The following is a 13,783-nucleotide window of genomic DNA, read 5'->3' on the forward strand; positions in this document are numbered from 1 at the left end:
ATTTTTTTATTTTTTTTTCATCTTTTTAATAATTAATTTTGATTTTGAAAAAAAAAAAAACAGATAGCGACACATTGATAACGTTTAGAACTACTGCAGAGTTGACAGAGAATCCCACTGCACCTCCTGGTGCCGTAGAGGTGCACTTACACAGCGCAAAATCAAAACTCGTTTCCCTACTCGCCCCCTGCCATCCAGAGGGGACGCGCCCCACTATTTGAGAAGGACTGAGCTATACTAATAATACACAGACAGTAAACAGCCAAAAAAAGAGTGTGGAGATTTGAGAGGCCCTTCAATTCTGATGTCTGGCTGTCCTATTCAGTCTTTTTTTTTCTTTTTAACTCTGCAAGACGCCAGACTTGTTTTGTAGATTATAAATGAACCCATTATCTGTAGTGCTCATTAGCTGCAGGTGCTAATTAGCCAAAATTTATATTGTTGCTTGACAAAGACAATGGCACTGGCAAATTGGCAATTGACCTCTAGGTCAATCTGTAAAGGGAGATGGAGATCAGCAGAAGAACATGTAGAAGATGAGAAGGATAGTTGAGCAGTAACTGTTTTTCTCAAAACGAACATAATCAGCAAAAAGTATTAACATATTGTAAAGCTGGCAAAAGCACTATTAAAAAGAGACGCAAATTTATTTCAAACTTGTGCATATATTGTAACAAATGTAAGAGAAGAGTGCGATGAACAAGTGTCAGTTATCTTCATCATTTGAATACCCGAACATTAATGCTAACGCTATACCTGAATTACATTTTGCTTGAGGAAAAAGTTAATCTCTAGCTATTAAACTTTTCAGTACCAAAGGTCCTCGGAAAAGGCTCAAGTGCCAGACGATTTGGGGCATTTTTACGCATCTTTCAAGGCCGACAAAATATTGTGTGCTATGTCTATGAGACATAGTTTGCCTGATTGTGAGGTAATTTAAATTCGATCGCTTCTGTTTTTGCCCTTCACTCTCATTCTCTCTGGTAACATCCCCAACATCATTACTCCAGTTCTTTACCTGGCTTTCTTACCCAGCGTGAGTAAAACTGCAATCAAATGATCACAGTTGATCACTATAGGGCTCAATTGACTTGACTTAAGAGGAGCGCTACTTAAGGGTCTCAGCTACCCATGAATTGGGGAAAAAAAAAAAAAAAAACATCTGACAAGAATTCTCATAGTTGGCACATTATTTAGGTATTTTCAAAGATGAGAATTATCTTCATTGGCACTGAAAGAGTTATGGTAAATGGACTTTCACTTATATAGCGCTTTTCTACCTTAGGTGCTCAAAGCGCTTTACACTAACTAGTCATTTACCTACTGATGACGCAGCATCAGGAGCAACTGGAGGTTCAATGTCTTGCTCAAGGACACTTAGACATGGTCTTGATGGTTGGGGGATCGAACCCACGGCCTTTCGGAATTCCCCAAATCCCAACCCCAAAACGTTCCTGTCACCTTTTGAGTAGTACATCAATTGTCTAACCTGCTGTCAACAAAGTCAGTAAACCAAGAATAACTGTTCTTGCTCACGCTCTAAAGTTTTGGTGTAAATTAGGAACAGGTGTGATAATTTGGAAATATCACCCTCATACACGTGATATGTAGTTCAATATGTTGAGTTGAGTTCAATATGACATCTCCTAAATAAGAACTTTCACAGGCTTTAGGAATGATGAAAAAAAATAAGGGTCTGGTGATTAAAAGTGGTCTAGTCTATACTAATATTACCGACCTACCTTGCACCCAAGACAACAACCAAACCTGAGCGCAACCTTTTTTCCTGAAAAGAAGCTCCAAGATGTGCCATGGCTTGACGCGTGCTTAGATGTGGTGAAAGATTTACCTACCGCTCATGTACCCAGCTAGGAGACAAAACAGGTGCGTTTGATGTAGGGTTGAAAATTTTCAATCATCCTTTATATGACAGGCAAATTAAGCGCTACTTATGACTAACGAACAAGCTAATCGAGAAGCAATAGCCCTCTTGCTCAGTGGAGAGACAAACAGTAGGAACAAGGCAAGCTCCACGTAATAGTTTTCCCCTTACCTTTCATAAAGTTAAGCATGCGTGTCTCACATCTTCCTCTTCTCAGGATATTTGTTTGTTTACTGATGCGGGTTGGACTGGCTATCTGTCACTCGTGAAGGTGCGAAAAAGAGATGGTTTACGTTTTCGCTTTACGTTTGACTGAGAATTTACCTCTACCTCTCTTGGACTAATTAAACTGGGTCCCAAACGAACCGCACAAACCATAATTGATGGACTTAAGAAACTTTTCGAGGGCGCAGGCTGGCTGTGTGCAGACACAGACGGTGCCTCGCTAATGTGCAGGCGACACAGACAAGGACATTGAGGAAGAGTGATTTTGATAATAGAAAAATGTTTAAAAAATTGTACGTCCTGGTATGCGAGTAACGCATGTAAAACAATTGTGTCACAATAGAATTGAGGAGAAGATGTGTGAGGTTTTTGGCCGTGGTATTTTGTGGAGCAATGGGAGCAATGCCTGAGCTGAGTTGAAGAGAGTTAAAGCCAAGAGTGATGGATGAGAGATGCTCTTCGTTTCACTGACACAGAGTTTATACACAAATTTTGCTTGTGCGGGTCATATGAAAGGGACCTGGCCGTTTAGACTGAAGTTGCATGACAAGACACCGGCTATGAACCGGTTTTAAGACTACAAAACTGAACGCAAGTACCCTGGGTCACATTTGAAAAAATCTGATTTGTTTTGTTCAAAGTGCCATTAAAAGATCAGATACTGGTTACATTGGGTCACTTCAAATCGCTGTCTGAACATAGCCTAAGTCTCCTGCCAATTCTCTTTAAAATCAAAAGATTAATTACGGTAAACTCCTTCAGAGCAAAAAAACTGAAATGTTATTATATTTTTTAATTTCTTCTTTAAATATTACTTTATATTCCCAACTGGAATATTTGATGAAACCCTTTTAATAAACACAACGTGTTTATATTCGAGTCATGAAACTGATGGTATATCATCCAAGGAAGACAAGAGTTGAACTGGAGTGTATCAGTCACACCAACATGTCTTCAAGTAACAAAGATACACGTATTCCCTAAACTCACACCTATAGCTAGCCCGCAGCCAAGCAAAAATGGGTGCTTGGTGATGTGAAACATCAATTTCCAGGTTAGCTGCTCAGTGTGGCTCAGGCTGGTATCAGCTGTGACCCAGCTGGGCCAGATAAGCAGCTGCAAAAAGCTGATCTGCCATCCAGCAATGCACCTCTTTGTAATGGAGAATGTGGTAATGCCTGCACACACATAAACACACACACACGTACAAACAGCGAACTTGAAAGAATTAATTTTAAAAAACTGTTGTGCTCTTTGGAATGTGTCCAAAATGTACACACGACCATACAAATGACCACTATGGAAGGAGTGGGCTAATAATTTCATCGGCTCTACACAGCTGTGGACATTAAACACTACGATGCCCTTTTAAGTTCAAGAAATGTATATGTGCCTTCAGCATAAAACATTTGCTTAGTGAGGTAATTTACATTTTGCAGCGTTAACTGCACTTCACAAAAAGTGATTTTGAAGTTCTGAGAAACATTGAGGAATCCATCATACACTTTATTCATCCGCTACTGCTAAAAAAAAACGTGAGTTAGATGGGGAACTTGGGCAGTTGTTCATATCGGATACAAAACATGAGGACTTTAATGTGGATTGATAGATAAAATAATGAGTACATTGTGAATACTTTAATAAAGTACCATTGGATCCATTGAATGTGATTTATATTATAAATGGTTACTACCAGAGCTTGTGTTTGTTGACTTTGTTTTGACTAGATGTACTGGTAGTTTTTTTTGTTTTGTTTTGTTTTTTGTTTTTTTTGGGGGGGGGCAATTTCTATGTGTCTCAGGTTTATGTCTTTTGTTATTACGTTTCCCTCCCTACCTGTTCTCATCAGCCCTGTACCAATCAACGTTATCTCACTTACAATATAATTTAAATTCATTTTGATCTACACCGATGTAGGCAAAAAGTCAATATCTAAGAGCCTGATCACTCATGGTGAGATGACCACTACCAGGCTCACATTGATGCATGTCAGCTCAGTGATTGGCTCAATGGCAAAAGAGCTCACCCTAGTCCCGCATCACCTTTCCCCAGACGATTTCAATTAACTTTCAACACGCACAAAACTATTACACACGCAGCCAGCGGCTTTTCAACCTGCTTCTGCAGTCAAAGTAACAAACGGTGTGGTCATTACACAGGAAAATGTGAAACCACAAAAGAAGCAATATGTGTTTCTATTCAAGAGAGGGAGTAGAGATCACTACAATGCAAGGCCTCTAAAACAGCATCTTCCACTATTTACATCAAATATTCTGTGGCATATTACAAACATACCAAATGGTGAAATACCACTCTGAGGCTCTAATTTAAAAGGTGACCTGCTTTACTTTCAACTAAAAGGACTTTGAAAACATACCATGTGATAAATAGTACACTGCCCATGGCAGACAGTTGAAAACCTAAGAGGAGAGCCATGGCTGGTCATGCTTATTTGTTTTCCCTGTAATTCTAACCTAAAGTGACATATGGGAGGTCGGTAAGCTCTCAGTCAAAAACCCAGTACCCAGTGAAAAAAAAACAAGTATTAGATCTTTATTAAAGCCATTTAATAAACATGAAATTTAGTGCCTATTCCTTACTGAACTATTGAGTCACAGCTATCCAAAATCAAAACGTTTTCTCAAATTTACTGATCAGAAATTTAAAAATAACTTTTTTTTAACGAGAGTTAATTTGGTCCATAACGTTGGATTAAATACAGCTAATTGTCTTCCAAAATACCAGCAGATGTTTGTGAATATCTGATTTTGACACTTTGACATTGCATCACCTTCCATCGACGAAACAAATATGAGAATTTTTAATGTCTAGATGTTGACTTTTTTGTTGTTGTTGTCAAATTTAGGTCTCCAAACGAGGAGTTGATTATCAAATAATTCATCAGTTTAATTATGATAAAAAGTATGTCCTCTTCATAGCGCTTTTCCAGCTTTCAAGGTCCTCAAAGCCTCTTACAGTTTGACCTAATGATGATGCAGCATCAGAAGTATCTGGGGTTTAGTTTCTTGATCAAGAATACTTCAATATGGTCACAACATCCGGGGCTCAATCCCACAACCTCTGGGTGGCAAGACGACCACACTAGCACTGTTCCAAGCTGCTCTATTAGCAACTAATTGTCAACTAATTGATTAATTGTTGCACCTTTAATATTTTGTACCAAACAGTACTGTCTCCCAGCTGATGTACCCCTACACAGTATGCCTAAATTTCTTCATCACTGTAGATTGTCTCTTGAACACCTGATAGTTAAAAGTTAGGCGTGTTAAACCACGTAGCTCATAACTTTATACTAACGTTATTCAGTTGTTCTGCTGGACTTGGTACTTTGACACAGAGGCCTGCAGATAAATGTAGCGGCGCTTCTAGCCTACTCCGTGAAACGCGTCTTGAGATAACTTGTATTGTGAATTGAATGGAATATGGAAAATGCCGAGCCTTGAGATGCTTCATTATGACACTAACGAATCACGTGCCGGGACAATCTTGCGCACCCTTATGATGGATGATGTGTTTGCAGACGCTGCTGAGCTATGCGCCCTATTATTCCTGGGAAAGGAATGGATGAGCGAGGTATGGGGTAGAGATAAGAGATGATTGACTGAACCAAAACAGAGGTCCCTCATCAGTGGCAGTCAGCTGACATTATAGTGCAGCCATTGTGGGATAGCCAAATGACAGTAGAAAGCTGTATCACGGTGTAAGGAGATTTGAATCCTTTTAAGTGAGGTAGGCAAGAAAAAGTAGCAGTCATTAAGAATATCTCTCGGATATGCCGGGATTCAATCTGCTGCAGAGATCAGGTAGTTCAAACCTCTACGGGGATGGATACTTGCCTTCTGCAGCTGATAGATAGGATTTGTAAAAGGTAAGAAACATGCAGACAGAGACGCAGCCACTGTGATTCTCATAGCTCATCCACCAACTCAAATTCACAAACGGTGACAGCTCGAGCAGAAGCTGGCAGAAATACAGAGGACAGACACATCTCATGCCAATTTGACTAAATGAGAGCTGAGAGTGGGAGCGTAAACAGACTTCTGCACTGGCCTGCACAGTCTGAAACCAATATTTAGAGCGTGTATTCTGCAAGAATAGATGGCCCTTGGATTCCAGCCAGAATCCCAGAAAAGAGTCGTTTTTCCCTTCTTCTCTTCACTCCTCCCATTTTTTTTTTTTACCTTGATCAGCCTTTGATTTTATCTCTAATTTTATCGTCATTTGAGCTTTAAATTACCTGATCTGTGCAGGCTGAAAAGTCTTGGGTAAACTATGTCATCTAAAAACATACCGAAATTATTTGACATTCTGATTGTGATAAAACAGCACTCAACATTCATAAGAACTGAGACCAGGAAACTTGAAATAATATCGACATTACAAGAAGGGATGGTGCAATTGGAACCAAGCCAACATGGCTGATTATGTATCTGATTGTTTTTTTTGAGAACCAGTGCAATCCTGTTCAAAAGCTCCATCTATTATATATCTTCAACACTTTGAGTGATATGTCATGCACATGAGCTGGCGCCATGGTTGCCATATTTTCAGTTTTCTGTGTTTTCATCAAATGAGCACATCATCACTTGTATTGTCAACATGGTGTTTTTAGAATCCAGAATCAAAAAAATGACATCAAAATAATATTAACAACTTTTATATTCATAACAAGAATCAGATCCGTATCAATCGATCTCTGAGACTGCAATTTTGGTAACTACATCGGATATTAAAAAGCAGTCTGAACCAGACCTAATTCAATTGTCGGAAAAGTCACAGCACTTAAATATATACATAAGAAAAATACATATTGCTCATGTTGTATTAGGGTTTCAACTTTATTAAATGGGATATTTCTAAAGGGAGATGTTTTACAGGTGGATTTTAAAAAAACATTTATTCACCCTAAACACTATTAGACTCCCCCAACAACAATGCTGACCACAATTACACAGTGTCACAGAATATTTCTCAGATACTTTTGTGTCGCACAGGTCACATTTTGCTGTTGAACTTAGAGCGGGGTCCCACTACAGAATTGGCTGTTTTTCTTGCAATTGCTCCTCATGCTCATTAAACACAGAGTTACAAGCTGCAAATGACGCAGCTGTGCGCTTCACTGTTTTTGTCTTTTGCCTGTTTGCTTGCTCTCTCTGTCACAGGTAGCTGATCCTGCCTAAAGTGCATCGAAATAGCTGATGAATATTTAGTATGAGGGCGGACTTGTACAGTTTCAGTGGACAACTGTGACGTGTTCTGTAATTTCATTGATCAGACATGACAAAACGCAGGCTTCAAAATTGTGGGAACAAAATATTGTTTCAATACATTTTACAGAACCTACATGACATTTTATTCTATCCACTGTGTAATATGTGCATATAAATTATATTTGGCACATTGGCGATTTCAATTTCTGATTAAATATGAGTTTTATGGTACCAACATTTCTAACCAGGAAGTAAAACGCCTGATTTGCAGGGACGTCGCCTCTTACCGTGCTGCTGTCTTGCCCCCCTTCATGGCGTGGCAGCGGGCCACACAATCATCACGAGGCTCACGGATGATAAAGACTATTCCAGCAGGATAAATATGTGGCTAAGAACTAGCGTTTTACTGACATTAAATTGGAAAACGGCATCAATACACTGCTCTTACTAACGTGCATTTCTCCTATCAAATCAGTTCCCACACATTTTGGCCACTTTCGCATTTGTACAAAAAAAAAAAAACTTTGTTGAAGCTAATAAAAGAGACGTTGCCATTTACTTGGCCAACTCGGTGCAAAATCTCTCCTCCTCAGCTCTGACACCTTAACAAAACTAAAAGACGCGGATAAGGTCAGCGTGTATTTTCTCTTGCACAGGCGGTGCAGGGAGTTGCGAATTGCTCCTGTGTTTCTCCTGTTGTAATAAGCGCACTTCAACTTTTCATCTACATGGGTGGGGCCGGTGGGAGTGTGCAGAATATGCAAGGAATGATTAGAAATGAAATGCGCCATTTAAGGAAAATCACACTTTGGGGGTGTTTAGGGTTGAGAAATCAACTTTGGCATATGGTTAAAAGCTCCATAAAGTTAACTTTTCATATTAGGCTACGGGCCCTTTAAAAAAAATATGTCCAGACATTAAACCAAAAGCAACCTGGGCATCAACAAGATGGTTCAATTATCCTGCATACCCTGACTAAAGCAGAAAGTGTTTTGAATTTCAGCTAATTAAAAATGGATGTGGGGAATGGCTTGAATTAATATAGGAGACTTTTGATACAGGGTGTTAATTGTTTCAATTATTTGTCATGGTTAGCATAATGGATTTCGAGGAGAGTTCACCTAACTGCCTTACGCCATTGATTTAAAGGCGCCAGTGTTAATAATTTCTTGTAAACTATTCAAACTACATAAAGTATTCTGACTAATCAATAATCAACTCCCGATACGAGTCAGACACAGGGCTGCATGTATTGTGAATATGGGTGTGTCCAATTCATTTGAGTTAACTTTTTGAAGAATAAACTGGGGTACATTGAAGCATGTGAAACTTGTATTGTCACTTGATACCAAATTAGTATTTTGGCATAACAATGCTTCAACAAAACCATTTGTCAGTGTCAGGTATAGTTTAGGAGGAAACACAATAAGTGTGCTTTCTAACAAGCATACAAACAGCTACAAACAAGAGCAGGCTGCTATACTGATTTGTTTAAAGTGCAGAAATGCTTCACAATCAATATGTATTGAAGAAGAAAGCTTAGGAAGACCACGGGTCCATTGGAGAGTGTTGACAAGCCATAGTTAAAAAGTAGAGTGTGTTCAGTAGCTGACAGCAGGGAATTGGCTGCAGCAAGAGTAGACACACATTATAAACATGTTCCTTCCTTGGGGCTGCTTGCACCTCCTTAATCATTGTTGAATTAGAAATTCCACAGAGGTAATTAAATTTGCAGGCATTTAAAGTGACAATGGGCACGTTTGAAAGACCAGAGCGGGCAGCATACATGTATATATGAGATAAAACATTTTAGAATTACAGATTTGTTGGTGAAATCAGTTGTGCATAAACATGTGTGGCTTTGATCAGTGAGCAGAGCCTTTCTCCCACTGGAAACAGTTGGTATAGGCACCAGCAAGCAAGCGACCCTCGTGAGGATAAGCGGATGTTGAAGTTGGATGGACATACAATGCAACCAAATTTAATAGATATATTTTTCTAAAAATTCATCCATTTTCTAGAGCCGCTTTTCCTCACAAGGGTAGCAGGCTTGCTGGTGCTTATCCCAGCTGGCTTTGGGCAGTAGGCGGGGTACACCCTGAATCGCAGAGCACACAAAGACGAACAACCATTCACACACCCAATCACACCTAAGAACAATTCAGTATGTCCAATTTACCTGGCATGCATGTTTTTGGCGTGTGGGAGGAAACCAGAGTGCCCAGTGAGAACCCATGTGGGCTCGGGGAGAATATGCAAGCTCCACACAGGAAGGCCGGAGAGAGGTGGATATGAACTCAGCTCCCTTTAACTGTGAGGCAGACGTGTTATTCACTGCGCCACAGAGCCGCCGATTTTTACAATTCCTTTGTTATAATTTAAAAGTGTAATGCAGTGTGTAATTTAAAAGTGTATCGTGGGATGGTTTCGGTCCCCATTAACCGCGAAAAACGAGGGATTACTGTTGTTTCATTATGGACATTTGAATGGATCTAATTTAGCGCTTTCATTTTGAGATGTAATGAGAACAACTCACTTTTATATAGTTACAGGACATTAAGGTATTTTTTGGCGCCCTTAGCATATGCCAAGAATACCTTACATGGGTTACAAATGAGCTGTACTCACAATTGAAGTCAGTATATCGGAATGTAAATTTAACTTTGTTGTTAACAATGCACTTGAGCAACAAATAATTTACAACTTTGACCCGATGCTGTTACCACACCAATGAGTCAAACAAACAGTACAGTAACTTGAGTGGCTGTGGAAATGTGATCTGTTCTCATGTCATGTTATTTCTCCTCCAGGCAGTCAAACATGTACACATTCGAAGAGTTTTGCATTATAAATAAATGTGAAATAATGGCCAGGCAAGTACAATGTGACCATTAAATAAAGCATGACATTTTATACGTTTGGACAAAGTTTCCACACAACTAAAATGTAAAAATAATTATTTATTTGCGATTTCTTCAAATCAATGTCATCACTGAAACAGCAATCAGGCTTTTGTATTAGCTGCTTGATAATGACTTATCAAGGGTTATGACTGTGAGGAAGCGTGTGGGTTGGACATATAACACCCAGTGCACACAAAACGCACAAGCAGTTGCTCGTGTGTTTGTGCACGGCCTCATGTGTTTATGTATTGAAGGACCTCCTGGACGAGGACATCTGCTGAGCTAATAAACAATAATCTTGACAAACAGTCACTGTCCAATCTCTCGGCCCACCCTCATCATCAGACTGCTGAAGAATCTATCACAGGCTGGGCCAGGGACATGACTGACAGAGCTTTGGACCACTGGAATGTACTCTGCTGGAGCACAGCCCAGCTGCTAGAGGACACAATGATTCATGGTCATAGGGCAACCCAGGCGCAGCAGTTCGGGAAATAAGCAGCACCCAACAACACAGCCCAACTCTTTATTGATACACAAGCTGGAAAAAATGATGGACCTCTGCCAAAACCTGACATTGCTATAGGGTTATGATGATGATGATGTACGGTTGCCTCACAGGGTAACTATGCCCTTCCCTGGCTACAATCGTAAACAGACAACTGAGATGATGATGATAAAGATGATGAGAGCAAGGGTGTCGAAAGTAGTTACAAGAATAATGAAGATAAGGCTTTTATTTCATACTCTCATGAGTAAAGAAAAAGACTTTCAAGTGGTTAGAGAGCAGCATATAACCATTTCAAACGTTTGAAATCTAAGAGAACAGGCCAAGGTAAGCAAGCCCAATATTGTACGGAGAAAGGTCATGCCACAAACAAAGAAAAAAAAAATATGCCCTTGTGCTCAATCTAGTAGAAGAAAAAGTCCTGGCCTTTGTCAAATCAGCAGATGATGATCCCGGGATCATCAAATTGGTCTGTCGATCACCACAAGCAACAGAAATGACATCAGATAAATGAAGCGTAACAGAAGTATGAGAAAAGTATCATGTAGGAATCCCAGATGTGTATGATCATACGATACAATGCATTCATTTTAAGAATATTAAAACAGTATATTGCATTAAGATCATCACCAATATCCACTTGAGTCAGAAAAATGTGACTACCCAGTAGAAGCCGAAATCTATTTCTGCTCTCAGTGCACATAAAAACTTACGCAGACAACCGTCCAGATAGAAGACAGCCATTGCGATCACTGTCGTTTCTTGTTTTTGACAGCCCTTTGCTTGTTTTCTCAATTTATGTTTGCAATACCCCGGAGAGGTGACAAAGATTGTTTTACTGTACTTTCTTCAAACAACGTACAGTTGTACATGATATAGAGCACAGTGACAGCCCACACAGACTCACCAACAGGCATATCTTCATAGATCAGAAGGTACGTTGAGAAGAAGTAGTTCAGGAAACGTGGCGGCTGGTTTGATCCTGTGAGGCAAGAAAGGTAAAGAAGAGTCATTCCCATTATAGCCTGAAACCTTTTGATGGATTGTTTGGTTCTTTCAACATTTTGTCTCACATGTTTATTAGTCATAGACCTATTAGTATGAGGTAATATAATGAGAAAAAAAAGCCCCATCTGCATGTGTTACCTCCGAACACGCTAAAAAATTAATATGTTATTGATAAGGAGTGTCAAACTCATTTTGGCTCAGGGGGTGCGTGGATCAAAAAACGGTCCTCAAGCAGGTTGGGCAGGTAAATATATATCTTTATCTGCTTTACATCTTTAAAACAATCAGTGTTAATTACATGTTGGACAGTCAATTGTAAATATATTGTCAAAAAGTAAATTAAAAAAAAAAAGTCCCCTATGTATCATACATAATTTTTCCTTAAGTTGCATGAAAGGATGCATGTTTTTTGTATTTCACACTTAACAAGTAAACAATCAAATATCCAGAGGAAGTAAAATGCCCCAATAAAAACATGTGGTTGTACAACTTTGCATCAAGTGCAGTGAACTGCACCCACTTAATGATACCCATCAAAAAATTATTTGCTAATACTACATAATACTACAAATAATGTAAATTCATAAAGAAATACAAGGCTGATTGTTTATAATACAACAGTTATCAAAGCTAAATATTTGGTAATGGCCCAGATGGAAACCCCTACCCATTAGGAATTTCTTCAGAGGGATAGAGGGATGTTACTTGTGCTGTGTAGTCTACAACAAAGCTTGATGTGAATGTTAACGTGAATTGTACACTTTCTGTCACTGAAGCAACCAGCAAGGGATTTGGCATGAGCTTGTCACCTGGTCAATTTGGCTTGTAAGTTGCAGTGCTGATCTTTGCATCGTTTGTACAAGTAATAATTTTTGCTTGTTGTAACATTGTTGTAGTGCACGAGGAAGCCTGCGGAGAAGGACTGAGTCAGTTGCTATCAAGCACTAGCTTGAGTTGCGCCTGACAGCATCTTGAGACAATGTGCTTATCCATCCGTTTTTTTTTATACTTCTTTCAATAAAAAAAGTGACCAAACAGTCCTACGATTAAGTCAATCCTTTATAAGCAAGGGCTTTTACAGTTTTATTGAAATCGGACTAATGGGTTCAGTCCTATTCATTTTTTCAATGTTTTATGGAATCATTTTCCGAGCCAGATTAAACCTGAATATTCTGGATTTAGGCTTTACTTAACTCCGTACGTTTGACACCCCTGAGTAAGATGCATATGAGGTTTGGGCATCCATATTTTCATCACATACCAAACGTTTGGATGCAATTAGAAAATTTCGAATGAAATGATCTAAAAACTATGATTATCAAGTAAGAAATTATTTTTTTCTCCAAAATATTTCAGTAATCAAACTTTTTTGCGTCTGTTCTTTTGTTGCTATGAGAAAAACAACTGATTACTTCCATCTTTAAAGCTCAGTGTAAACATGTACGAAGTAAGTATTGTCAATGCAAATCATCCTTATATATAACAACAACAGCAGTAATAAAGCTCCACATAAGTAAAATAATTAACCCTAACTTATTACAAAAAACAGTAAATATACGTAATATAGAATTTATAATAATTGTTTTCTAAATAAATAATACAAGATTTACATCACTGTTTTGACAAACTGAAAGTCCAGATAAGCATTTATTCTTGTCTGGACTTCTTAGTGTACACATCATTAAAATGTTGCTCACGATAAAAACAACACAAGGTTGAGATGAAATTACGTGTATATATATATATATATATATATATATATATATATATATATATATATATATATATACATATATATATATATATATACATATATATATATATATATATATATATATATATATATATATATATATATATATATATATATATATATATATACATATACATACATATATATATATACATATACATACATATATATATATATATATATATACATATACATACATATATATATATACATATACATACATATATATATATATATATATATATATATATATATATATATATATATATATAT

General features: G+C 38.1%; 1 protein-coding gene across 1 annotated transcript in view; it reads right to left on the reverse strand.

Moving 5' to 3' along the window:
• cdh23 (cadherin-related 23) overlaps positions 1-13,783 on the reverse strand; it is a 171,124-nt gene that overhangs the window by 138,237 nt on the left and 19,104 nt on the right. The window contains exon 3 of the mRNA XM_088421399.1: positions 11,657-11,731. Coding sequence (XP_088277525.1) covers positions 11,657-11,731 — 75 coding nt within the window. The remainder of the gene's footprint in view (positions 1-11,656; positions 11,732-13,783) is intronic.

The sequence above is a fragment of the Hippichthys cyanospilos genome, chromosome 8 (genome assembly GCF_059441005.1).
Source record: "Hippichthys cyanospilos isolate Australia breed blue-spotted pipefish chromosome 8, RoL_Hcya_1.0, whole genome shotgun sequence".
Classification (NCBI taxonomy): domain Eukaryota; kingdom Metazoa; phylum Chordata; class Actinopteri; order Syngnathiformes; family Syngnathidae; genus Hippichthys; species Hippichthys cyanospilos.